At 44.0% G+C, this 27,998-nt stretch overlaps 1 protein-coding gene and 1 pseudogene across 3 annotated transcripts; one reads left to right on the forward strand and one right to left on the reverse strand.

Moving 5' to 3' along the window:
- The first annotated feature begins 1,908 nt into the window (after positions 1 to 1,908).
- Positions 1,909 to 27,995, forward strand: Hmox2 (heme oxygenase 2). Of its 3 annotated transcripts, XM_048433087.3 has the most exons (7): positions 1,948 to 2,042; positions 22,614 to 22,652; positions 23,273 to 23,397; positions 24,962 to 25,079; positions 25,799 to 26,290; positions 26,892 to 27,018; positions 27,107 to 27,995. In XM_048433087.3, the coding sequence occupies exons 2-7, from the start codon at positions 22,626 to 22,628 to the stop codon at positions 27,232 to 27,234; spliced, it is 1,017 nt and encodes a 338-aa protein (XP_048289044.1). In that variant the 5' UTR covers positions 1,948 to 2,042; positions 22,614 to 22,625; the 3' UTR covers positions 27,235 to 27,995. The 3 variants fall into 3 exon arrangements, with proteins under 3 accessions (XP_048289045.1, XP_048289044.1, XP_048289046.1); XM_048433088.3 differs by lacking the exon at positions 22,614 to 22,652 and having other exon boundaries at positions 1,909 to 2,042; XM_048433089.3 differs by lacking the exons at positions 1,948 to 2,042; positions 22,614 to 22,652 and adding an exon at positions 14,836 to 14,952.
- LOC125399784 (small ribosomal subunit protein uS19 pseudogene) lies at positions 8,761 to 9,194 on the reverse strand (annotated as a pseudogene).
- Positions 27,996 to 27,998: the final 3 nt, after the last annotated feature.

The following is a 27,998-nucleotide window of genomic DNA, read 5'->3' on the forward strand; positions in this document are numbered from 1 at the left end:
CCAACCAACAAATAAACAAAGTAGCTGGGCAGAAGTGGCACATGCCCTTCGTCCTAGCACTTGAGAGGCAGGGGCTGCATGGTCTAGAGAGAGAATTCCAGGACAGTCAGGGCTACACAGAGAAACCCTATCTCAGAAAGAAAAGAAAGGGGAAATAATTTTCTCCAAAGTCTACTATGGTTGGCAAGTATTGTATCATTGAGCTACACTTCATTCAAGTCTTTACTGTGAGAATCTGTAAACATACAGAAAAGATTAAGTTACTGTGTAGCAAGCAGCCATATGTGTACCACCTGCATTCTGCAATTCTCAACATTTACATTCTCCTTATTGGGACAATTGTCTTTCTATCCATTCTACCTAGCTACCTTTTTATCTTATGATAAAATGGTACCGAAGAGGGTACCAGATCTCATTACAGATGGTTGTGAGCCATCATGTGGTTGCTGGGAATTGAACTTAGGACCTCAGGAAGAGCAGCCAGTGCTCTTAACCTCTGAGCCATCTCTCCAGCCCTATTTTTATTATTTTTGATTATGTGTATGTGTATGTATGTTCAAATGAGTTGCAGGTGCTCTCAAAGACCCAAGGAGGAATTAAATCCCCCCTGGAATTGGGGTTAAGGTAGTTGTAAACTTCATGAGGCAGGAGCTGGAAATCAACTTCAGTCCTCTGCAAGAGCAATGCAAGCTCCCAACAGGAAAGCCATCTCAGCCCCATTTGTTTGTTTGTTTGTTTTTTTAAAAGAAAAATTTATTTATTTTGTAGACAATGTTCTGCCTGCATGTATGCCTACAGGCCAGAAGAGGGCACTAGATCTCATTACAGATGGTTGTGAGCCATCATGTGGTTGCTGGGAATTGAACTCAGGACCTTTGGAAGAGTAGGTAGGCAGTGCTCTTAATCACTGAGTCATCTCTCCAGCCCCCAGTCATCTCTCAAGATCTTTATTTTTTTTTTATTATTTTTATTATGTATACAGTGTTCTGTCTGTCTGTAGGCTTGCTGGCCAGAAGAGTGCCCCGGATCTCATTACAGGTGACTGTGAGCCACCATGTGGTTGCTGGGAACTGAACTCACGACCTATGGAAGAGCAGTCAGTGCTCTTAACCTCTGAGCCATCTCTCCAGCCCCTCTCAAGATCTTTTAAAAAAATTAAAAAAAATTATTTTGATTACGTGCATTTGTGTGTGGGTATGTGCGTGTGCTAGTGGAGGCCAGGAGAGGGCGTCAGATCCCCTGGGGTTGGAGTTACAGGCAGATGATGGATGAGTTCAATGGGTGCCGGGAATAGAGCTGACCCCTCAGCACGAGCATTCCTTGCTCTGAGCCATCTCTCTAGTTCCCACAGCCAAGGTGCACAAAGACAGATACAGGACTGTTATCAGAGGTAGACGAAGACCGGGAATCAAGACTGGCGTTTGCCCTGGAACTGGCATGTTAAGTGCCAAGTTGTCAAGGTGTAGATGTTGAGACTGACAGCTAGGCTCCTACATCCCTGAGCAGAGATAGGAAAATAAAGCAAGAAAACTTTGTCACTGTAAAACGTTCGTTCCTTTTCTTTCTCTCTCTCTGTTTTTTTTATTATTATTATTTTGTTTTGTTGTGTTAGAATGCAATAATCCTTTCCCAACAAGTTACATCCCCAATCCCCCAGTCTTTGTTTTTGTTTGTTTGTTTTGTTTCGACAAACTTTCACACTGTAGCTCAGGTTGCCCTTAAATTTAGGGCAATCCTCCTGCCTCAGCCTCCCCCTCCCTCCACTGAAAGCTGGGATTCCAGGCTTGAGTCACCACTCTCAACCAACAAATAGTTGGCTTTTGTTGACACACACCCGCTCCTGGATGGGCGTGCAAGGCAGTGTCAGCGTAGCCACTCGCTTCCCCCTAGATGTGGGGCGCCTGGGGGCGTGGCCTGTCAGCCCCCGCCCCTCTCTGCGTGCGCACGTCGCGCCGTCCTCGCGCTCGTCCTGCTCCGCTACCGCGACGCTGGTGGAGTCACTGACACGGAGACCGACGGACCTGCGAGCGGAGTGGCTGCGGGTGAGTGGCCCAAGCCGTCTCCGGCCTTGCCCGCCCGGGTCCTCGCTGGGCGGAAGCCTTCCTCCTGAGCTCTGCTCGGCTGGTTCGCCGCCACTCGGCCGCCAGCCCGAGGGGACATCCGGGCAGGGGGACGGCCGGAAGCGGGCTGAGGCTGGGGAGCGGGAGACGGAGGTCGGGGAGGGGACACCGAGAGGGCCTCGAGCATCAGGTGAGCCCGAAATCGCAGACGCCCCGCTCTAGAAGACCTCTGAACTCCGACCCAAGCGTCCTCTGTTGTCCCCGTAGGGCACAGCCCCTCCCAGCGTCCCGAATGCTCTTGACGAGGTGACTCTGGGGTCGAAGTTAGTGCAGCCCAGCTCTTGAGTGAAGCCCAGGTCTTCGTCTAGCTGAGGTCCCGGAGGAGCCCAGGGCGTGACGGCCTTTCTAGTCCGCCCTGCAGTGACTCCCCTCGCTGGGACGAGCCCTTAGAACCTCTAGGGACTTTATGCGTGACCGCTGGTGCAGAGTGCAAGACTGGGAGGACTCAGCCAGTTGGTCTGGACGGGGAGGTCCCCTGTCACCTCCAAAGCACAGGGCTCTAGGTGACTTAATTGCCCTGTAAGAACTGCCAAGACCGCCTTACACAGTGTTTGCACAAGGGCTGTCTGTGCCCTGCTATTTAAATTGGTTCTGAAGGACCGGTTGCTGTGGCCTGTGGCTGTTCATCCTTACTGACTAACTCAACAACAGGGAGTGTGACCGAGAGACCATATAATGCTGTCCGGTTGAGGGAGACCACTTGCTCTTGAGCTCTTTTCCAAGCCTTCTGTTTCCCCACCTGTTTTAGAGATTCGTGAAGTAACTCGAGCGATCTACCCCAGGCAAGGTGATGGCACAGATGAGTTTAAATCCAGTGCCCTGCCTGGACGGCCTGTGCTCTTTCAGAACTGGACTGGAGATTAGAAATGGTTGTGTTGTTTAAGTGGTTATACTGGCCTTCAGGCCAGTCATGTAGAAGGAAATAAGCCTGTTACTGGTTTTGTGCTTTTCTCTTTCTGCTGCGGTGCTGTTTATAATAATTATTATAAATGTTATCATATATAATGTATAATAATTAGATATTTTTGGTGGTGGAGGTTGAACATGACGAACACATATTTTTACCACTGAACAAAATACAATGTTTTGTATTTTGAGAAAGGGATTCTTGCTATGTCCGTGCTGCCTGAATTTGAGATCCTTCTGCCTCAGTCTCCTGAGTGCCCTAGCCTAAAACCATCCTTTTCCTCCCTTTGGGACAGGGTCTCTCTTAAAATTATCTAGCCCTGACTGTCCTCGAATGGCTGTGTAGACAGACTTCAACTCACAGAGATCCACCTGCCTCCGCCTTCACAGTGCTGGGATTAAAGACGTGGGCCATCATGCTGGAAGCTAACTGTATGTTTTGATTATGACATTTATTAATGCTTTTAGTTTCCTTGAGGAGTGAAAAGTGTTTATTCAGAATTGCTTCCCCCAGAAAGGTCATGAGATGTAGTCTTGTTTGCTAGGCTCGCTCAGTTCAGTAACACAGTTACCACTTCATGTGATAAAATGGTTAAACATTGGCTAATACAGTGCGGCAGCCAGACCTGATTAGAGTGTGAGAATCTGTGTGGAAAGTAGCCTGCTTGTGAGCGACCTGATAGTGCTGAGGACGTGTACAGGAAATCCTGTGATTCCTCCAGACTGAGGCTTGAGTTCTGCTTTTTTCTTTGCTCAGGGCAGTCCATTGAGCTGCTGAGTCAGAACTATTAGTACTCTAGGGGCGACAAGGTTGTTGAGCTACCGAAGGTCAAATGTTAATTTCCTTTAACTTTAACATAAATCTGTTGAAACTTGCACGCTCATGGCCTACCTTTATTTTTAAAAACAGCTGACTCGTTTTGTTTTTCAAGACAGGGATTTTCTGTGTACCTTTGGTGCCTGTCCTGGAACTCGCTCTTGTATACCAGGCTGACTTGAAACTCAGAGATCCATCTGCCTCTGCCTCCCGAGTGCTGGGATTTTAGACCTGCGCCACCACTGCCTGGCAACAGCTGACTCTTTACAGGACAAATGGGCTTTTCTTAGGGATTGCACCAAAAACTGGAATAACACCCTTCCAGAAGTAAATCTTTTAGAAACTGGAGTTATATAATTCAGAGTAAAATTCGTAATTCAGCTTTTCACTTCTTAGAGAAATAAAACCCCCAAATGTTTCTCTTTGTATCATACTGTCCATAGTTAAGTAAAAAGTTACTTAAATGTATTCCTGTTTTGGAGGGTTGGGGAGCAACCAGTGGCAATTTTGAGGCTGGTACAAGATGTGGTGCTGTAATCCAGTATTTGGAGTTCAAGGTTCTCCTTGGCTATGTAGTGGGTTTGAGGCCAGTCTGAGCTACTTGAGAGCTCAAGTAAAAGAAAAGAAAATGGAAAAAAAATGGCAAAAACAGGATAAAAGTTTTAAAGTTTTTGTTGTAATCTGAATAATTTCTCATTTTTATTTTACATGTGTTGATTTTTGCCTACATGTATGTCTGTGTGAGGGTGTCAGATCCTCTGTAACTGGAGTTACAGACAATTGTGAGCTGTCATGTGTTGCAGGCAATTGAGCCCTTGTCTTCTGGAAGAGCAGCCAGCATTCTTAACCACTAAGCCCTCTCTCCAATCCCCATATTATCAGTGCTTGACAATATATATAGAAATAGAGATTTCTCTCTCTCTCTCTCTCTCTCTCTCTCTCTCTCTTTTATTTTTGAGACAGGTTTTCTCTGTGTAGCTTTGAATTCTGTCCTGGAACTCACTCTGTAGACCAGGCTGGTCTCAAACTCACAGAGATCCTCTTGCCTCCACCTCCTGAGTGATGTGATTAAAGGTGCACAAGAGATTTTCTTTTTTTTTATTAAAAATTATGTGTGTGCATTGATTCTTCTTCCACTGTGAGTTCTAGTGGTCAAGCTCAGGTAGTTAAACTTGCACTTATACCAGATGAGCCATCTTGCTGCCCAAGAAAGAGATTTTTTTTAAAAAGATTTATTTATCTTATGTATGCGAATGCACTATCTACACACATGCCTTTATGCTAGAAGAGGACATCAGATCTCATTGTAGCCACCATGTGGGTGCTGGGAATTGAACTCAGGACCTCTGGAAAAGCAGCCAGTGCTCTTACCCACTGAGCCATCCATCTCTCCAGCCCTTGAAAGAGATTTTTTTAATTGGTTGTTTTGCTTGTTTAAATTTAAAAAACTGAGAGGGAGGGAGGAGAAGGAGAGTTGTGGAGGTCAAAGGACACCATGTGGGAATTGGCGGTTCCCAGGGATCAAACTCAGGTTATCATACTTGGTGGCAAGTACCTTTACCTTCTGCACTCTTGCTGGCCCTATTTTGTTTTTTTGGAAACAAGGGTCTCTGTAGTCTGTAGTCTGTAGTCTGTTGGCTGGACTTGCGCTGGAGATCCTCCTACTTTAGCCCCCCGAGTGCTGGGATTCCAGGTGTGTGCCATAATACCCAGCCAAAACATGTGCTGCTTTTTTATTCTTGAAAAAAACATGAGATTATTTTTACTTTTAGTGTTTTGCCTGAATGCAAATATGTGCACCACATATGTGCCTAGTGCCTTCAGGTCCCTTTGATCAGAATTATGGGTGGCTGTGAGCCACCCTGTGGGTGCTGAGAGCTAATCCTGGGCCGCCTTCGAGAGCAGCAAGTGCTTTTACCACTAAGCCGTCTCTCAGTGGTCACTCTTCTTTCTGCCTGCCTTCCTGTCTGTCTGTCTATTTGTTTTTAAGACAGTGTGACCTGGCTGCCCTGGAACTCCATATTTTGCCTGTTAAGTATTGGGAAAAATCTTTCCTTTTTATTTTTTTGAGACAGAGTCCCTCACTGTGTATTCCTGGTTAGCTTGAACTCAGAGAGATCTGCCTCTTCTGCCTTTCCAGTGTTGGAATTAATGTGTGTATTACCATACCTAGCCTAAGCTTCAGTTTTTATGTCAGAAAAGGGAATTTTAGTACTTGGTGAGTCTTACAGACTGTGGAGCCTTTAGATACTGCTTATTGATCTAAGATGGAGGCTACTAAAATCTGTTTCAGCAAATCTGAGGTTGGGACTGGGAATCAGTGGTTTTGGGATGTGGTTTTTGATTAGTCCTCTGGGGTAAAGCACAGGCTGAGCAGAGAAGGGAATGAACTGGAAGGTGTATAGAGGTGGTTAATGGGCTACATGAGCAGTAACAACAGGAGAGGAACGAAAGAGTGATTGTTGGGTGGGATCAATTGTGTTGTCAGTTTGTGTACCAGAGGCAACCAAGCAGATGTTACCTTTTTTCTGCCCAGGGGGAAAATTAATTTTTTGTGACATGAAGGGATTTGTTTCCTTCCCAGGAGTACCTAATTATTACCATAGTTCTCATTAATTTTAAAGGGGCTTTAGGGAAGAACAGCATAATGAGACTGCTGCCTTGTCCCTAACTTGCCTGAATACTCCCAGTTTCTGCTTTTCTTCCTGGGATTCTTTTAGTTTTAAGAAACTGGTTGTACGGTAGTTTATATTCATTCACACATTTACCTGAGATTCCCAAACCACTTCTTTCTGTTTTTGTTTTTTAAGACAGGTAAGTACTCACTACATAGGTCTAGGCTCACTGTGAATTCATGTTGACCCTCCTCCTGAGCATTTGAATGTGGGGTTACAGGCATGTGCCCAATGCTTGACATTACTTGGCTGGCTTGTCTCTTAAGTAGCTATTATGATCATATTTTTCTACTAATCATGGAGATCCATAATCTAAACACACAGGTGAACTGAAGGAATAGTGATTGTAGGGGTTGAATCCAGGGCCTTACGTATGTTAGACAAGCACTCCCCTCTGAGCTACATTCCCAACCTTCTCTGCTTTTTTCCATTGGAAGGTCAGAGTTGAGCCAGTCTTTTCTTTGCCTAAAAATGGCAAGTATCCCATTACTAAGCAAATTACCCAAAAACCCCTCCATTCTTCTGTTGCATTCTTAAATATTTATTATCTTCAGTAAAATTCTCAGATGTTCAAAATGTTATTATTTTTCTTGCTCTGATGCCTTTGTTTTGTTTTTTTGTTTCTTGAGACAAAATTTCTCTGCTTAGCCCTGGCTGTCCTGGAACTCATTCTGTAGACCAGGCTGGCTTTGAACTCACAGAGATCTGCCTGCCTCTGCCCCCTGAGTGCTGGAATTAAAGGCTTATGCCACTACACCCAACTAGAACTAAGGATTCTATTATGTCATCCTCTGTGCTGAATTTTTTTCCTTTTTTCTTTTTTTTAAATGATTTATTATTTGTATTAGTGTTTTGCCTGCATGTATATTTTGTGTAAAGGTGTTAGACCCTGGAGTTGCAGACAGTTGTGAGCTGCCATGTGAGTGCTGGGATTTGAACCTGGGTCTTCCGGAAGAGCAGTCAGTGCTCTTAACCACTGAGCCATCTCTCCAGCCCCTATGTCATCATCTTCTGTAAGGATTCTAGGAGCTATGTATCTTAAAAATCTCAGTATCGTGCTGGGCGGTGGTGGTGCACGCCTTTAATCACTCAGGAGGCAGAGGCAGACGGATCTCTGAGTTTGAGGACAGCCTGGTCTGCAAGAGCTAGTTCCAGGACAGGCTCCAAAGCTACAGAAAAACCTGTCTTGAAAAAAACAAACAAAAAAACAAAAACAAGAAAAAAACCCTCAGTATCACGATAGTATATATTCCCAAATTTTAAAGGAATTGACATATTAAATATATATGTCTAGTCGTAGAAGGATGGAGGAACAGAAATGTGTGCCCCTTTCGTAGAAGTGTGTTCAAGAATCTAAGCTGTACTATAAATGACAGCACTGAGAAGTTGTACAAAAGGCAACAAAAACCTGGCATAGTACTAGGAACTAGGTCATCTTGGGAAACCCAGAACAGTACAGTTGCTGTAAGATTTATGATTACTCTTCTGCTGGTGCTCTATGTTTTGAGGTGTCAGACAAGTTAAAGATCTAGAGAACCCACAACAGGTCAGGTGAAAGAAGGAATAAAGCAAGGAGATCTACAGAAGAGCGCTGAGGCTGGAGTGGGAAGCCTCATGCTTGCAGAAAGAATGTCACAAATAAACTCCTGAAATAGGGGCTCTTAATCTGAAATCTTAATTCTGGGTCTGTAGATTAACTTTTTGAGAACCTATGCTTGCTCACAGATAGAATAGGGAACTTCTTCTTTTTTTTTTTTTTCTTCTCACTGCAGTTTATTCAGGAACCTTGAACAATCTTCTGACCCCAGAGAACTTCTTTTTCTGTGAAAAATTTTGTTATGACCTGGAGCCTTCATCTGATGCTCAGCACAAAGAAAAATGGCAAATGGCCTTCCTCAGAAATGGGCAATTGTATCTTTCTGTTAGACAGTCACTTGACCAACTGAACTACATCCACACTCAGGCTTTTGTTTTTGCTTCTCAGCAAATTATGGTCATTGATTTTTTTTTTTTCCTTTCTGATAATAACCTAATGCCTTGGCATAGTGTTTTAGAATGTGAATAGACACAGGATGTGACTTTGTTATGCTGTTGTATTGGTTTTACTTTCTTGTGGTTGGCTCCTTTCTTGGAGGAACAAATGAGAAAAGACCCTGCTGCTGCGAAGTCCTAACTCTAAGGACAGCTAAGAGGACACAAGAGTTTGGGTCTGTCTGTCCCCCCACTCCATCCCCCAGGGTCTTTATTGGCACAGTTTCTTGATGGGGATAAAGCCGGAGGAGTGGGTGGCACCAATACCAGGCTGGCCATGCTTAGTGGGCTTCTATGTGATGGAGAACTCCCCCAGGCAGTGGCCAGTCACCTCTGGTTTGACTTCCACCTGGTTGAAGGTCTCGCTGTTATACATGCCCACCATTTTTCTGCCATTTCAGGTGGGATAATCCTGTTTCTGAGGTGTGTCTTTAACACCATGGGCTTCTCCATGAGAGACACCTCCTTCTCGGTCTTTCTCAGGCACTTGAGTAGTGAGTGCTGCGTCTGCTGCAGGCTATGGTTCAGGTGTCAGGTGCTGCCTCTGCCAGGCACTGTACAATGTATCATCAGCAGCTGGTCCAGGTCCACACCGTGGTAGGTGAACTTGAGGAAAGTCTGCTTTTCCATCTCCACTTTAGCCATCTTGGTGACTGATCAAAAAAGAAGGACTTGTTTTTTTTTAAAACTGATCTAAGAAGGGAGTGTCTGATGGAGAATGAGAAGCATTTGTTACCGTGATTGTTAAAAATTTGCTTCTGGTGACTGGAGAGTTGGCTCAATGGTTAAGAACAAGAAATGCTCTTGCAGAGGACTTGGGTTCAATTCCAGTACCCATGTGATGGTTCACAACCATTTATAACTCTAGTTCCAGATCTGATGCCCTCTTCTGACCTCAGAGGTCACCAGACATGCACATGGTATATAAATACATGTAAGCAAATCATTCAGTAAACATTACATAAAAATCAAACCTAAGCCTAGGCTATAGAGTGGGAGTTCCTAGACAGCCAAGGCTACACACAGAGAAACTTCCCCCAATTTTTTTTTAAATTTTATTCATGAACTAACAGGTTTACTCCCTAACTAGCTATTTTCTTTATTTCTGTAATTAGATTTTATTTGTATGTGTGTGAGTCTGTGTACATGGATATGATGTCTGTGCAGGTGCCCACAGAGGCCTTCCGTGAGTCCTAGGAACCTTTTCTTGAGTTCTCTGGAGGAGCAGCAAGCACTCCTAGCTGCTGAGCCATCATCTCTTTACCCTCTCTCTCTGGGATTCATCTTGCTATTTATTTATTGTCCTCTATCAGATGTTTGAACGTGCCTCAATTTTGAGAATATCTCTAATTCTGGAGATAATTTCTTCAACAAACTCTTGATTATGTGTATGCATCATAACATATGCAGGAAAAACTTGAAGTAGTAAGACTGATGTTATAAAGGACTTACTAATAAACTTGCTTAGGAAATATTAATTACACAGATAATTGAGCTAAAGGAGCATTGCCTACTGGAAGGTAAGTAGTTACTGATCAGGCTTGTCAGAGACTATTAGAACATTGTGTGCCGTAATTGAAGCTTAGGGTTACCAACCTAAAACCAGTCATGCGCACATCAAAGAACATGTTCAGGGGTAGCTCAAGGGGGCAGCACAGGCCACAACCATTAAGTCCTGGTCTGCCATTAAGTCTCCCAAGCTCTTACCAGGAAAAGTATAATTCTGCCAAGTGGATAAGAAAAACCTGGTAACAATTCTAAAAACTGGCATACTTTTTAGCCCCTCCCCCATCTTTCTATTTTTCAAACACTGGTGTACTTAAATAATTCTGGCAATATTAAGATATAATTCTGGTAGTATCTTTGCTGTGTAAATCTTCCATCTGTCCAAGTGGCCAGGCTTGCAGTCTCCTGTCTTTGTTTAAATTGTTCACAGTATGTAGACCAGACAGGGAGTCAGTCATACAAGAGGTGAGTCACCTTCAGCAAAAGAAGTTCTGTTAGGCAGATATTCCAGCACACAATAGTGTCTCACCAACCAACCCCTGACTCACACAAACTTACCCATTCCTCTCATGTGTCTTTCTTAGTTGGAGCCTCATTTATAGACTTCAGAGGTATTGGCTCATTTGATATTCTTGTCCCTCCAATGAGATCCAAACCATCTTGTCCCCCTGCCTATTGTTGTTTTTTGTTATTTTGATTTTTTGAGACAGGGTTTCTCTATAGCTTTGGAGCCTGTCCTGGAACTCCTTTTGGAGAACAGAATGGCCTCAAACTCACAGAAATCCTCCTGTTTCTGCTTCCTGAGTGCTAGGATTAAAGGCTGCCTGGCTATCCCTGGTTTTTGACAAAACAACCCAGACTAAAACTACACATGTGAGTGCAGGATCCAGAGCTCTCATAGACACGGACAGCTCCAGTTCCTGTGATACTAAGCAGGATCTATTTACATGGAAATGATGTTAACAAATAGCTTAAGCATGTGTCACTTTGACCTTATTTGTCCTGTGAAATTGATGTGATTAATAAAACTGCATAGAAAACACACAGAAGAAATTGTTCAAAGTATAACTTGGGACTGGGACTGAAAGAGATTTAAGGATAACAAAGTATGTGGAGTGCATAAGCCTAAGGTGTATCTAAATTAGTAAAATTTTCTATTTTAGGCTGGCTCCTCTGTGGGCATTAGCAAAGCCAGGCTCTTGGTATCTTTAAATGTGCACAGTGATTTCTCAGGAGACAGAAAAAAAGAGTCATAATCTAGAAAATGTGTAAACAGGTAAATGTTGTTGCAGGGTACAAGCACTTATACAAGATCATGTTTAGCCTTACACTAACTAGGGAAGCACTTCACTGCTGAGGTACATGTCTAGTCCTTTTTAAATGTTGAGACAGGATCTTGGTAAATTTCTAGGCAGCCCTTGAACTTCTGACCCAGGCAAGCTTTGAACCTGCCTTCACCTCCTGATTAGCTAGGATTACATACCTGAACCACCGTCACGTCACTTTTATATGTGACAACATGTACTTTTCATCATACCTACTTCCATTACCTCAACACATCCCTGTTTTTTATTTGTGTTTTCAAAACAGGGTCTCTCTGGAACTTGCTCTGAAGACCAGGCTGGCCTCGAACTCACAGAGATCTGTCTGCCTCTGCCTCCTGAGTGCTGGGATTAAAGGCACCACCCGGCTTTTTCCACTTTTTGTTTGTTGTTTTTGAGCCCTGTCTGGCCTAGAACACTATGTAGACCAGGTTGGCCTCAAATCTGTGGCAATTCTCTTGCCTTGGCCTCACGACTGCCTGGAGTACAGCTGTGCACCACTGCATCTGCCTTGTTTTGAGACAGGCTGGCATCAGACTCCTATCTTTCTGTTTCAGCACTGTTAGTTTTGGAACTACAGGTGTGTGTAATCGTGTCTTGCAGCTTGACAGTTTTAAAACTCATTTAATTTCTTATAACTACCTTGCAGAATTGTTACTACAAAGAGTAGAAACTCAGAGAAATTGAGTTGCTGTTCCTGAGTAATCCAGCTGGCGTGTGGCAGAACCAGCGTTTGCTCCTGGTTGTGAGCACTGAAAGCCTGTGCTTTAACCACTGCCACACCTATGTGCTGCCTCTTGTCCTCTGTGTAGCCGGTAGACTTCTCAGTTGGCTGGCTGGTTTTAGTTAGCTTTTATAGAATGCTTGCTAGTGGCGAGGCTCTAGAGATCACCACTCAGTACACATCTCAGCTTCTCGTGTGTGTGACAGCACCATTGCTGGACTGCTGTGCAGGAGGATGTCTGCATGTGCCTGCTGTTAGACTTGGTGGACTCATTTTCTAGGAACTTTCAGAGCCAGGGGTTCCATCTTTAGAGCATAGGATAATGTATGATACAAATACTGAAATGCATATCTAAATTAGTAGTCATATACTGCATTTGTGCAAACAGCAAATGACTGTCAGGTTGGACAGACTTACGTTCTGGGAATCTACTAGTCAGGAAAATAACTCAACTCTGGTGTAGATCAAGTAAGTCAAGACAGCAGCCTGTTCCCTCTTTCCCTCAATCCTGGAGGGTATCATTGAGGAGCTGAAGTATCTAGAAAACTTTCCTAGAAATTCTAGTTGAAAGTTCTTCTGTTAAGTAAATATGAATATGAGGTATGGTACAAGTAATTTTCTCCTTTTTCCCCTTTATTTATTTTTTATACGTGCTAGTCCCAGTCTTCCCTCCCCCCTCTCCTCCTGCTTCCCCAATCCAGTGCTCAGAGAGGGTAAGGCCTCCTCTGGGAAGTCATTTAAGTCTGTCCCATCGACTCGTTGAGGCAGGACCAAGGTCGTCCTGTGTTCATGTTGTCGTCGGCCCCCCGCCCCTCGCCCACACACACCTAAGTTGAGCAAGGTATCTTTCCATAGAGAATGGGCTCCACAAAGTCATTTCATGCATTAGGGTTAATCCTGGTCCCACTGCCAGTGATTCCACATACCGCCCCAGCCACACACACTATTGTCATCTTTATTCTGGGGGGTCTAGTTTGGTTCTATGCAAGTTCCCAGTTGTCTCTCTGGGGTCAGTGAGCTCCCACTAGCTCAGCTCAGCTGATTCTGTGGGTTCTCCCATCATGTTCTTGACCCCTTTATCCATATTAGCGCTCCTCCCTCTCTTTGATTGCACTCCGGGAGCTCGTTCCAGGTAATTTTTTGCTAACAATGAAATATAGATCATTTGGTAGTTTGCCTTGTATTTATGAGGTTCTATATTCAATTCTCAGCAAAAATAAAAAATTGATTGGATTAAAGTTCATCCCTGTATATTGGCCTGTATCTGAGAATCTTTTTAAAAATACTTTTTTATTTTTAATATGTGTTTGTGTGTCTGAGTGTGTTTGTAGAGTGCCTGCAGAGGCCAGAAGAGAGTATCAGATCCCCAGGAGCTAGAGTTACTGGCAGTTGTGAGTCGCCCAACATGGGTGTTTGGATCTGAATTCTGCTCTTTACCAAGAGCAACATATGCTCTTAGTAGCTGAGCCATCTCTCCAGCCCCTGGGAGGCTTTTTAACATAGAAAAAGCTTCATGAGGGTTGGAGAGATGGCTCAGTGGTTAAGAGCATTGGCTGCTCTTCCAGAGGTCCTGAGTTCAATTCCCAGCAACCACATGGCGGCTCACAACCATCTGTAATGAGATCTGGTGCCCTCTTCTGGCCTGCGGGCATACATGGAGCAGAATGTTGTATACATAAGAAATAAATACATCTTTAAAAAGAAAAAAAGAAAAAACTTCATGAGTCTATGCTCTGGTGTATGTCTCTATTTATGGGACATAGTTGTCCGTATGTATGTAAATCAGCCTTTCTGATGAGAGAACACAGTTGAGGACCCCACTCCTCGTGACTCCTGGTGCCGTGCTTATTAAGGTAGGGAGTAAAAACATGAGATGGAAGTCCAGTTCCTCTGACAGCTCAAGTACAGGCTGTGCTGAGAGATTCCACCCTTCTCTTCTCAGTCCACCACAGACGCAGAGCCGTACAAAACATAAGGCAGCCATTGGAGTTACTTCATCTTGTTTTAGGAATGTCATTGTTTGAAAGTCTTGTCCTCTAGAGTTGCTGATCTTATACTTTGTTATTTTCCCTCGTTTCTCTTAGCTTACACTTTCCAAGCGGCATACGTTTTCTTTCATTTTTTTATTTAATAGATTTATTCATTTTTTAATTTTAATGTGTGTTTTGTGTGTATGTATATGCACCACTTACATTCCTGATGCCTGAAGGAGTCAGAAGAAAGCATTGGATCCCCTGGAACTGGAGTTCCAGGTGGTTGTGACCGACCATGTGGGTATTGGGAATTGAACCCCTGTCCTCCGGAAGGGGGAGCAAATGCTCTTAATCACTCTCCAGGCATCTCTCTAGCCTCATCAGCATACATTTTTAGTAGTTAGGACTGCTTAGATTTTAAAATATCAGTACACAATTAACACACAGATTCTTGTTTGTTTTTTGAGACAGGATTTCTCTGTGTAGCCATGGCTGGGCTGCCCTGGAACTTGCTCTGTAGACCAGGCTGACCTTGAACCCACTGAGATCCGCCTCCCTCAGCCTCCAGTGCTGAGATTAAAGGCTTGTATCAATACTACCAGGCTGGCATACAGATTCTTAAAACTAGATCTTCTGTTTTTCTCAATTGCTATGGTAACTAGTGCTATAGAGATGTAGAGACCCTATTGTGACCTCTAGTGTAGGAATGCCACCAGAGCCTCTTGATTGTCCACTAGGGCCAGATAGGTCTGGCTCTCCAGGCACCAAGTGTTGGGGTGTGCCACCTCCCCATCTGGAACCACCTTAGGTTGCCATCTTATAAAAGCAGCCCTTACCAAAGAACAGTCATCTTGGATTGCATAACTAAATGAGCCAAGGCAAGTGTTTGAGGGGCAGGAAGTAGCAGCTCTCAATCTCTGTGTGTGTTAGTATGTGCATGTGGAGGCCAGAGGTCGACATGACCATTTTGCTTATGCCTTCTCCACCTTAGTTGTGTTGTCCCCTGCCCCCTCTTTGGTTCCCCCCCCCCTCCCAAGACATGGTCAGGGTTTCTTTGTGTAGCCAGCCCTGGCTGTCCTGGAACACACTCTGTAGATCAGGCTCATTTCAGACTCACAGATCTGCCTGCCTCTGCCTCCCGAGTGCTGGGATTAAAGGTGTGTGCCACCACCATCCGGCCCCTCCTTAGTCTTTGAAGCTGGGTTTCTGACTAAACTTGTTGCTCATTGATTTGGCTAGACTGACTGGTCAGTAAGCTCCAAGGATCTGCCTTTCTCCTCAGAATTGAGGTTACAGACTTCCATTATTTTATGTGAGTCATATGAGGCTGAATGGAGGTTTTCGGTGATTTTATCATTAACACTCAACTGTCTCCTCAGCTTCCAGCTCTTTAAATGGAAGCTTAAAACATTTATGTCTCAGAAATCATAGGGTCATGTTTTCATCCTGAAACAAGCTGTGGTTTAATACCTCCATGGTATGAATAAATGCAGTGTGATTCAGCAGCCGCTACCTTTAGTTTCAGTGTAACCTGTAGTCCATGATAATACCATACTAACTCTCACATGCATGAACCAATGAAAACTAGTCGGGATACAGGAAGAATCTTTTACATTCTGAATGACTCAAGTTTAGTTCCAACTTGACTGTTAACTTCCTGTGACCTTAGGCAGGTTAATTCTTTTCATTTTAGCACCCCCTTGGGTTTTGTTGTTTGTTTTGTTAAGATAGTATCTCACATTGGCAATGCTGGCCTTGTAGCCAGTGCTGGCCTCACAGTCACTTTGTAGCCAAGGATAGCCTTGAATTTTTTTAATCTTCCTGCCTCCACCACTGGAATGCTCAGATTATGGGGTTGCACCAAAACACTCAGTTAATGCAGTGCTGGCCATTTAACCCAGCGCATTGTCTGTGCTGAGCAAACACTATACCAACTGAACTATAGACCCAGCCTAATTTCTCTGTCTCTGTCTTTGATTCTCTCTCTCTAAATTAGACTAAGGAGGCAACACCAGGCCTCTGAAATTATTTGTTTAATTTTGGTTATCTGATTCTTCCTTTTTGAGAAACTATGTTTATGTTTTTAAGTGCATTGGTAGTTTGCCTGCATCTCTGTCTGTGTGAGGTGCCAGGTCTCCTGGAACTGGAATCTCAGACAGTTGTGAGCTGCCATGTGGGTGCTGGGGATTAAATCCAGGTCCTCTGGAAGATCACCCAGTGCTCTTAATTGGTTGGTGACCCATCTCTTCAGTCCCTGCTTTAGTTTTATAATTAGTGGAACACTGCTCAAAAGTGACTTAGATTGAGTGGAGTGTCCAGGTCTGTCAAACTGTGACCTGCTGCTCTGTCCTCTACTTTTTGCCTTGCAGGGGTAGTTTCTGGGAAACTACCTGGGAGCTGGGTTTGCAGAATGACAATTCAGAGCCATCTTGATTACCGACTCCTTCCCTTCAACCCCAATGTGATTCTGTTTTTTTTTTTTTTAATATCTTTTGTTTCTTGAAAATTTCGTACCTGTATAACAGTGTATTTTGATCCTATGATCAGTTCTCATTTTTAGAGAAGCTGATGCTGCTGTAAAAGTGATAGAGGGGAGTGCTCCACATCAGCTGTCCACAGGGTACATGGTCCACACCAGCTGTCCACAGAGTACATGGTTTTAAGCTTGCTCAAAATTGTCAGATCTTTTTCTTTTCTCTGCCTTTCTTTTTGGTTTGATTTTTTTTTTTTTTTTTTAAAGAGATGGGGTTTCTCTGGTAGCGTTTCTCTGGCTGACCTGGAACGCACTCTGGAGATCTGCCTGCCCCTGCCTCCCGAGTGCTAGGATTAAAGGTGTGTGTCAACTTGCTCAGCATCTTACTCAGAGCTTTTTCTTTTCTTTTTTTTTTTTTTTTTTTTGTTTTGTTTTTTTTTTTTTTTTTTGAGACAGGGTTTCTCTGTAGCTTTGGAGCCTATCTTGTAGACCAGGCTGGTCTCAAACTCAAAAAGATCCGACTGCCTCTGCCTCCTGAGTGCTGGGATTAAAGGTGTGCACCACCACCGCCTGGCACAGAGCTTTTTCTTAATGCCTTTCCAGAGTTGACTCCTCCCCGCGCCCAGCATTTCTTTAGGGAAATTGGTACATAATGTTTTGTCCTTTAAAAAATATTTCTACTCAAGGGAGCTAGAGAGATGGCTCAGGGGTTAAGTGTGCTGGCTGCTCTCTCAGAGGACCTGGGTTCTTTTCCCAGCATCCACATAGCAGCAGCTCACAACTATCTAACTTCAATCCCAAGGGATCTGACAGCCTCTTCTGGCCTCCTGGGGCACCAGCACACATGGCGCAATGATACACTTGCAGGCAACCCCACCCTCCATGGTTTAAAAAAATTCCTGCTCAAGTAATTTTAGAATTTAGTCAGGGCTCTATATCTGTGCCTGTCATTCTTTCTTATGGTACTGGAATTGCTGCCTTCTTGTTCTAGGGGTTTGTTTATTCCAGACAATGTTAGATGGTAGACAGGGAGCAGGAGGGAGTCTACTGTGATTTATTGTAGGAAGGCTCCCTACCCCCCCCCCTTCCTGCTGTGGGGCTGTGAGAAGTGAACTTAACGTCTCACACATGTTAGACAAACAGGAAAGCTGTTTACCAAGACTTCTGATCACCGCAACCGTCAGTTCCAGGCTCCTTTGCTGGTGTCTGCTCTGAATGCTGGTATTTGGTCATGATAGAGTTGAGGACACCCATCTTCCTCAATTAAAAAAAAAAAATCTTGAGATGTCACTTATTGAAGATTCTAAAGCAAAAGATGGTACTTTTAGGTTTTTGTTACTATTTTTTGAGACCAGGTCTCAATATGTAGCTTAGGTTTGCTTTGAACTGCCTTGCTCCCTGCCTTCCCCCAGTATTAAGATTGCAAAGATACACCACTACACCCTGATTTTTTTTTTTTCGGTGCTGGGGTAGAATATAGGACTTTAAGAATACTAGGAAAATGTGCTGCCACAGAACAAACCTACCCTATGCATTTAGCTTTCTTGCCATTTACCCAGATTTGCAAGGGTGTGTTTCATAAATCAGGCTAAAGTTACTGTCACTGGAGTCCTTACTTTTCCAGGATTTCCCGTCTGGTCTTGCTCTTTATCAAGAGGTCAACAGTCATCTATTCAGTGAACTGTGGGGTTGAACTTCCACAAATCAAAATGAAGAAAACATGATACTTACATACCAGATTTCCAGAGGAACCGTAGTTACAAAGTTCAGAGACCTGGGGCCATTTATTCTAGAAACATTTTACTTAGAAAATGTTTTCTTAGTGTTGAAAGGCCCCTGTTATCAAGTGTCTCCTTAGGTTAGAGCTGATCTATTTCTCTGTTGTCCCCAACATCCAGCACAGCTAACATTGAACTGAGCCAGCACTGAGGAGTGTGAGCATTCTTTCCAGCCTTGGTCACAGGTCTTACCTTGAAAAGAACAGATAACTGCTATTTCCTCACACTGCTGCAGAGGGCTGAGTTTTCTGGTATGATGCGTCCAGAATCATCTGAATTGGCTGGATTTCTCATATTTCCTTCCTGATTGTTCTATAATCACCCAACTGCTCTTTCTTAGTTTTGAGTTGTTAGTGACAGGGTCTCATGTATCTCAGGCTGGCCTTGAACTCATTTGTATCCAGGGATGACTCCTGATCTTCTTTCTGCCTCCACCTCCCAAGTGCTGGCTTGTGTTGTCATGCTCATCTTACTAAACCCAGCCCTGGGCTCTCCCAGTTGTTCATTCTTCCAGCTTTCTCAATAAGAGGTCAGAATTTGAGGCAGCATTACATTTCATACAACATTTTCATGCATGGTATCTCATTGTAGTTTTCACAACATATTTGAGAAAGTAAAGCAAATTTTGTTGGCCTGTTTAACAGATGAGGAAACTCAACTTCCGGAAATAATGACTCACATACTGCCAAGAGCTAATTAGTATGGAGACCTTATCTCCCAAACCTAAAGATCAGGCCCTGTGTTTGGGGTCAGGCTACCCCTTCCACGCTTGAAGATAAGCTGGGTTTCTAGTAATAATCAGCAGTAGATAGGAGTTCAGAAGCAGCTTCAACACACTGGCAAATCCACTCAGCACGTCCCTCCAGTACCAGTGGTGGCTGACCTAGAAACACAGGTCACATCTTCTCTGTCCATCCATTTGCTAAATGGAATGTAAACCTGGCCTTTGGTATTTCAATTCTCTTAAAACTTCTTGTAATTCCATGGGGAGGAGTTGTGTGGGTGAATATAGGCTTGTTTGGGCTGAGAGGGCGCCTTTTGAGAACTGGTCTCCTACCACGGGGAGTTCTAGGGCTTCAGGCTCAAGTAGTTTATGTGCGGTTAATTCTTACAAATGCTAATTTTTTCTCTCTCCACCTCCCCCAGCAGTTTTGTATTGTTTTGAGATAGGGCCTTGGCATTTATAACAGTCTTCCTGTCTCCACTCCTCAAGTGTTGTGGTAACAGGCACCCATGAATGCTAGAGTTTAGTGGTGCTTAAGAGACCAAGTTACTCTTCAGTTTGCCTTCGGGGACTGGGTTTATTATGTTGATCCTTCCTATTTGTCCTGGCATGGTCTCATAAGCTTGTCCAGGGATGCCAGTTACTAAGGCTGCTCATGTGATCTTTCCACAATGTATGCGTGTCTCAAAAAAAAAAATCACAGTGTACACAGTAAGTATACATAATTATTTGTCAATTAAAACTTGGAAAATAAAGAGAAAAAAGAATTAGATTTAAAGTTAAAATCAGATCTCATAATGGTTCATTTAGTGTCAAGGCACCCAGTTACACACTCAACATAAAATTTTCGTTTAGCTTGTATGTCCAGTGCATTCTGTGTGCACATTGTAACAGTTATAACTCAGATTGGAGGCTCCTTAGGATGCTGTGCTGTGATGGATTGGACCCTGATAGTGAATCTGAGGGAAATTTTGATCAGCCCTGTAGGAAGCTTCTGGTTTAATTGGGGGCAGTCACATATAGGGTAGTATGGTATCAGTTATATATAGTAGTGAAATCTTGAACCATAGACAGCCTTCTGGGAAGCAGGCAGGGGACTCACAGTAATGGTGAGAAACCTAATGCCCAGCAGAAATCTGTTCAAAGAGGGAATCATGATCAAGTCTTAGTAAAGAATGCTAGGAGCAGCCACTTAACCTCCCTGTGCATATGGGATAACAACAGTGACTCATGTTGTGGGCGTGAACTGATTGTTGCTGAATGTCACTACCCAATGAGTCAGGCTCACAGCATTGTGCCCAGAAACAGGTCACCCTGCCATTGCTTTTCTGTATCTGTTCCTTTCCTTCAGTGCAGAATGAATACCAGAAGTCTTTATTATTCTTTAGATCATTGGATAGGAAATGACCATGATATGGTCCTTAGGTTGCTTTTCTGCCTGGCAGCAGTGCTCTGAATTACCTGGCCTTGTGAAATGTGCTGGAGTTAGTCTCCATGAAGGAGAGTCTCTTTGAATAACATTTGTTATTTCAGAAAGTCCTAATGCCTTCACAGTGCTTTACCAGGAACAACAGCTTTGAGGTAGATGTTTTAGATCTGCTATGTGAGTACCTCTTGCTGGAAATCTCTGTGGTAGGAATTGCTGCTTCACTCAAATCAGGTATTAAAATGAAAACCAGTAGCTGATTGGGAAGACAGCTGGCAGTACAGGAATTATGGAGTAGCAGTCAGGTTTTTTTTTTTTGTTTTTTTTGTTTTTTAAGGTGGGTCGGGTGGGGCACAGAATGACCTTTCTGCTGCAATTTGTAGCAGAAGGGCCAAGGACTGACTTCCTGTTGACTAGTTCAGGGCAGAACATTGCTAGTTTTCTTATACCAACCAATTTCTATTTGTGTTTCCTTTTCACTCTTTCCTGTATTTCTCTCTTTCCCTTTTCTCTTTTTTCTTTCCAATAGGATAATGCTACTTTACACAAAAGAACAGCCAGTTGGCTAAGTTGGCCACAAAAACCATGAATGAAGAGTTCTCCAGATTCCCTCCCTGTCGTTGTTAATGGACTTACATGGTGATGTAATCCTTGCTGGGCAAGCACTCTACCTCTGAGCAACATTCCCAGCCCTGCACAGTGCTGTGCTGATTATACATAGTCGTAGTCGTGGTTTGGATTTTTTTGGTTTTGGTTTTTTGAGACAAGGTTTCTCTGGGTCACAGTTCTGGCTGTCCTGGAACTTGCTTTGTAGACCAGTTTGACCTCGAACTCAGAGAGATCTGCCTGCTTCTGCCTCCCAAGTGCTGGTGTTAAAGGCGTGTGCCACCACCTCCTGTCACTTTTTTTTAATGTAGACTAAACTGTGGTCACAGTTTGTCAGCTGTTACGGGTGGTGCTGGCATTCGTTGTTTACTGTCCTTTGAGTAGCTCAAGCCTTGGCTGTTAGGCTGTGTGATTTATTTTCTTACTTTATAGTATGACTATTATTAGGGTATAGATTCCTGGGTTTTGTTTGTTTGTGTGTTTGTTTTTTCAAGACAAAGTTTCTCTGTGTTAAAAGTCCTGCCCTCTTTGGAAACCAAACTGGCCTCGAACTCACTGAGATCCGCCTGCCTTTGCCTCCCGAGTGCTGGGATTAAAGGTATGCACCACTGCCTGGCCCAGTTTTCTATTTTTAAGGAGTGTGTCCTAGAGTGTACAGGTCAACAGAGGATTTGGAAATGTAACTTTTCAAAGACTGAGATAATTTTTTTCAGTGGGGCAAGGTAACCTCTTAGTATTACGTGTGTGGCCATTAGGCCAAGGAGTGGTAAATCGGCAACAAGAATGGACACATTTTGTCTCCCCGGCAGGAACCTATGTTGGTTGAATATGGTAACTGAGCCTTCCTGGAAAGGGAGCTTCCAGATACCCTTGAGGACTCAGTATTCTTCAAAGGGAAATAAGTAAATTGTACTTGGAGTTTAGACAACTATTGAAGTGATAAACAACAGGTTATTAGTATTATTTTATTGTTTTAAAAAAATATATACTTAAGCAGGGCAGTGATGATGCAACTAATCCTGAGCTACAGTCCTACTTCAAGGGCTGTTCTTACACCTGATTGTCTCAGTCGTAGAAAATTTTCAGTAAAGAAGCACTAATTGAGGCAAAAAATTAAGTTTTCTTTTTCCTTGGCCCAGCTTGGCCAGATATGGCTTTAGAGTTGGAATTTCTGTCTTAGTGAGTTGACTTATTGGTAATGTTGTGTTGCACTGTTCGTCTAAAGTTTCCCTTTATGTACTGCTAGAGTAGACGTCTCCTGAGATGGAGGATAAAATTGCCTTATTATGGGGTTGTATTTCCCTTGCTGATGAAAGGTCAGCCTTGAATAGGCAGTGGAAGTTGACCAGCTAGCTTTTTATTTCATGCAGCCCAGCAGAGTACAGAATAGGCTTGGGGTAGTTTGCTAGGTGATTCACTTGAAGGTATCTCAGGCTTGTTGAGCTGTTCAGTTCTACAGTGGAGCTGTTGGGCACAGCCTGGCTTAATTAAACTCTAACAACACTCTGTTCATACTTTTTTTTACTTGACAGCCCACAGGTAGAATGGAAAGCCTTGCATTGCTTAATAAGGTGAGATCCCCAGCAGCTTTTTAAAAATGATTCTTTTACGTGTTTAGTAGCTTTTTATTTGTGTGTAATTTCAAACATGCAGGGGAGAAAAATGATAAGACTAGTACAAAGAACTTTTGTAGCCCAGTAGTAGTGCACACTGTTAATCCCAGCACTCGGGAGACAGAGGCAGGCAGATCTCTGTGAGTTCGAGGCCAGCTTGGTCTACAAAGCAAGTTCCAGGACAGCAAGTTACACAGAGAAACCCTGTCTGGAAAAAAAAAAATTAAAAAAGAGCTTTTGTGTACCTTTTACCCAGACTGTCAGCATTTGCCTCGTGTGCTTTCTTCACAGGGAAGCACACCTACCTACATTCTTCTGAAGTGCTGAGAGTAGGTGTAGACAGTGTGCTGTTTACTTCTGAATGCCAGTGTGTATTGCCTAAGAACAAATTCAGCAACATTATAATTATACCTAACTTATTGTCCAACTTCAGATCTGTCCACATTCTGAATTTGTCCTAGTAATGACAGAGCTTTGTTGTGAAAAACAGTCTTGAGGTGCAGGGGATGTCTCCTTGGTTAATGTTGGCTTAAAGCCAAAAGACATTGTTCAGTCATCAATTTCTTGTGTCTTTACAGGACCAGAGTGAGGAGGGCATCACCAGCCACTCAGCAACAATGTCTTCAGAATTGGAGACCTCAGAGGGGGTAGATGAGTCAGAGAAAAAGAACTCCATGGCCCCAGAGAAGGAAAACCATACCAAGTGAGTGACAGCGGCTGACTGCTTCTCATTGAGAGGGTCCACACCTGTGCTCTCACCGCCATCGTCCTGCTTCAGCCTGCCGGGGGCACCTGGGGATGCTCATCAGTCCTGAGTTGTGTAGCCCCTGGGATGTTTGATTGGCATTGCAGGCTTCTGTCCAGCCTGAGCTGTTCCATTCTCTGTTTTCTGTTTTGTTACCAATGGAGACAGGCCAGATGCTGGGAGTGCTGAGTCAGGGTTTCATGGTAGTCATTATTCTCTTTTTAAAAACCAAGTGGTGCCAGGCATAGCGGTGTGTACCTTTGATCCCGGCAGAAGCAGGCAGATTTCTGGGTTGGAGGCTAGCCTGGTCTACAGAGCGAGTTCCAAGACAGACAGAGCTACACAGAGGAACCTTGTCTCAAAAAAACAATCAAAAAAATAATAATAATAACAAACCCCCAAACCTAAGTGGGTTTTCACTTGAACTCACATGAGGAATGATGAGGCAAAGCTGACTCCCTTTACAGTGTTATCTCTCTACTGTGTGGAATCTGAACTCTGTTCTCGGGCAAGCCTTTACTTGTAAATCTCTACAGAATTTAAATTACTGGGCTTTGCTCTGCAGTTTTCCTAGCCTCTCATTAAAGTCCCGTTGTTGGCTATGTTATTATATCTTAAAATAATTGTTAATAAACCAATTCTCAGGATGTGAGTGATACAAATTAATCTAAAAAACAAAAACAAATGAAACGCAGAGGCTAGACTGTTTCTGTTTTTTTGTTGTTGTTGTTTTGTTTTTGAGACAGGGTTTCTCTGTGGAACAGTCCTGGAACTGTTTGTGTAGCTGGCCTTGAACTGAAACATTTTCTCATTCTAACAGATGGACTGTATGGATACACCGGAGTTCTCCCTAGGTTCCACTGTCCTTAGGATCAAACTTTTCTTCCTTGTCCCTTCATTGGTGTAACTATCCTGTGTGATTCTGTTAAGAAATACAAAACGGGGAGGCAGAGGCAGGAAGTTCTGAGTTCAAATTCTACAGATCGAGTTCCAGGACAGCCAGGGCTACACAAACAAACCCTGCCTTGAAAAACAAAAAAGGAGAAGAAAAGAGAAGGGGCGGGGGAAAATAAGAGAAGAAGAAGAAAGAATACAAAACCAAGATCTTGGTCCTCATCTCTTAACTGTCTCATCTTCCCACACTTGGGCCCATCCACACAACACCCTAGGAACTGGTTCCTCATTGGGAAGAAGGCAACTTTCTGGGCTGGATTAAGTTTTGTTTCTTCAGCCACTAGGTGGCCACAGAAGCCAAAACATTGATTTGGGTGCTAACTAACATGTATACATGGATCCAGACAGTCTTGGGGAGACAGTAGTAATCTTTATGCACCCTGAGTTTTTATGGCAGATTGTACATCTGCTTGCCCTGTGCTCACATATAAGACACCTGTTCATGCTGAACTAGTCTGAGCAGCTCCAGCTTCAGTCTGTATCTGGGGTCTAGACTGTCTTTGGCCCTTTAGTCCTTTCTGGAGAACCGGAAAGGGCTACTGTCTTACACATAAAACTCATTCCACAGAATGGCAGACCTCTCTGAGCTCCTGAAGGAAGGGACCAAGGAAGCACATGACCGGGCAGAAAATACCCAGTTTGTCAAAGACTTCTTGAAAGGAAACATTAGGAAGGAGCTATTTAAGGTTTGTGCCCTCAGTCAGATGGGGTTGGATTCTAAACTTTATTAATGGATGGGAGGTGGGGGGGGCCTCAGTTGGCTGAGGAAATTGTACTGTAGCCACTCAAAGGGAGAAGCTGTTGGGTCTTTTTCTTGGAGACTGTCTGGCTGCATAGTCCATGGACTAACCCTGGGTCCTCTAGCCTTAGCTTCCTAAATACTGGGGATGGAAGGTCTGTGCCTCCATGCCCAGCTATATATATATATATATTTTTTTTTTTTCCTGGTGTTAAGCTGTGGCTGTCCTAGCCTAAATGGACTAACAAAAATGTTTGCAAATATTCACTTTTTTTTTTTTAAAAGAAGTTATAGAAGCTTCCTAGGTGTGTTAAGTAGTTCACTGTATAAAAAGGAGTCACAGCTGAGTTTTTGGGACTGGATAAAGTGGCTTTTGTCTTGACCTAGTCTTGAAACATGGTGGGTGTTCCAAAAAAAAAAAAAAAAAAGCTAGATAGTTGTGGCAGCGCACACCTTTAATCTCAGCACTGGGGAGGCAGAGGCAGAGGCAGATGGGTCTCTGTGAGTTTGGGGCCAGCCTGGTCTATGCTATGAGTTCTAGGACAGCCAGGGCTACACACACACACAAAACTTATTTTTGAAAAACCAAAACCCAAAACAAAACCTAGTTCTAAAGCTGCTGGTTTGGCTTATAATGTTCTCCCACGATCTTCATCACCCTCACAGCTGGCCACTACTGCACTTTATTTCACATACTCGGCCCTTGAGGAGGAAATGGACCGAAACAAAGACCACCCAGCCTTCGCCCCCTTGTATTTCCCCATGGAGCTACACCGGAAGCAAGCACTGATCAAGGACATGGAGTATTTCTTTGGTGAAAACTGGGAGGAGCAGGTGAAGTGCTCTGAGGCTGCCCAGAAGTATGTGGACCGGATCCACTATGTAGGGCAGAATGAGCCAGAGCTGCTGGTGGCCCATGCTTATACTCGTTACATGGGGGACCTTTCAGGAGGCCAGGTGCTGAAGAAGGTGGCCCAGCGGGCACTGAAACTCCCCAGCACTGGGGAAGGGACCCAGTTCTACCTGTTTGAGCATGTGGACAATGCCCAGCAATTCAAGCAGTTCTACCGAGCCAGAATGAATGCCCTGGACTTGAATTTAAAGACCAAAGAGAGGATCGTGGAGGAGGCCAACAAAGCCTTTGAATATAATATGCAGGTACTGGGCACTGACCATGGAACCTACTTCATGGAGTTACGACCACGGATGCATGAGCTTGATCTTTTAGCAATAGAATCAAAGCCAGAGCTTTCTCGAGAGGCCATTGGTAGCATGATAAATGAGCTCCTGCATGCCCTAGAGAAAGGTGAGGGGACCAGTTAGCTATTAGAGAGCATGGGGTTAGTGTGTAGCTCCCAGATGGAGGCCTGTTTAAGGCCTGTGGATAGTTATGGAAGGGCAGAGCTCCAGCATTTGAAAGGTCTGAAAATAAACCTAACTCCCTCTGTCACTACAGGATGCTAGGATTGATGAAAGGGCAATTTCTTCATTTTGTAGCAAAGATAGGAAAAATATTGTTTAGTATGGAGCCAGATTCATTGGGGAGTAGGTTTTACAAGCTGATCATGCTGAAGCCGTTTCTGGTCCAGAACCCCGTCAGCCCTCAGTGTTAGAACAGCAGGGAAGTGTTCACTTTTCTGGCTTGATGTTCACCTAGTTCTGATCAGATGTATCTGGGCTCCAGTTTCTCTATGGGTGGTGAGTAGGGTGCAAATTCTAAATCTGCCTACTTTAGGCTCAGTTGATTTCTGCTCCTCAGATATTCAGTGAACTGGACCAGGCTGGCTCCATGCTGGCAAGAGAAACTCAGGAGGATGGACTCCCCATGCATGATGGGAAGGGAGATATACGTAAATGCCCCTTTTATGCTGCTCAGCCAGACAAAGGTAGGTTGCGGGTCCTAACCTAACATTTCTGGAGCAGGTTATGTCATTGCTCTCCACTGATGCCCTGTCTCCTGTTGTGCACCTACAGGTACCCTGGAAGGGAGCAGCTGCCCCTTCCGGACAGCCATGGCTGTGCTGAGGAAGCCTAGCCTCCAGTTCATTCTAGCTGCCAGTGTGGCCCTGGCTGCTGGACTCCTGGCCTGGTACTACATGTGAAGGACCTGTCATGTTATTTGCATCCTACCCCAAGTGACCTGTTCCATCCCTATCTCCACCTCTGACTAAACTACCACCTCAGGCAACTTTTTTAATGCTGGGTTTGAGAAAACAAGCAACCAATAAAAGCCAGGCACGAGAGCCTCTGCGTAAACAGCATCTTCTCTGCCAGCCAGGTGCACACCAAGCATAGGCTATCACTCTAATGACAGCCAATACTCCACTGCAAGTCAGCCTCTGGACCTCTTCATCTGGCTGTGCCCCAGGATTTCTGTCACTTTGGAGGCCTGGGTACATTTTCTTCTTTCTTAATAGTACTTGGAGCAGTCATTGCCTTTGCTTGGGAGTGGGCTGCCCGCACACCCAGGCTTTGTGGGAGAGGGTCATACCAACTGATAATACTCAATTTTCTAGGCCTCAGGGAGCCTTTTGGGGGTGAAAACTATGCTTTTCTGCTTTCAAAGCCCTCCCAGAGCTTATCCCTAAGCAGGCTGTTATCCTGAGCTGTCTCCACGGACCGGTATACCTGCTTCAGCACTCTTAAAGCAGACACCTAACACGTCCTCCACCCTGGGATAGGGTAGGTGAGACTACCTCCTGGTCCCACAGTCTACAGGGAAGTAGAGTCCCGCAGAAACAGTAGCATGTTGTATACATCCTCGTTGACAGCCCTCGCCTACCTCCCAACACTTCTGGACAATTCCTTGTACCTTATTTTTCCATGTATTCATGTTACGCATTATAAAGAGTCTTAATGTCTACTT

Source organism: Myodes glareolus, chromosome 9, assembly GCF_982192425.1.
Source record: "Myodes glareolus chromosome 9, mMyoGla1.1, whole genome shotgun sequence".
Classification (NCBI taxonomy): Eukaryota; Metazoa; Chordata; class Mammalia; order Rodentia; family Cricetidae; genus Myodes; species Myodes glareolus.

Excerpts from the sequence above, each read along its gene's own strand:
- Hmox2 (XM_048433087.3), top strand. The coding sequence starts at position 22,626 with ATGGAAAGCCTTGCATTGCTTAATAAG. Across the intron at positions 26,291-26,891 it reads CCTTTGAATATAATATGCAG|ATATTCAGTGAACTGGACCA; the intron begins GTACTGGGCACT and ends TCTGCTCCTCAG. Across the intron at positions 27,019-27,106 it reads TGCTGCTCAGCCAGACAAAG|GTACCCTGGAAGGGAGCAGC; the intron begins GTAGGTTGCGGG and ends GTGCACCTACAG.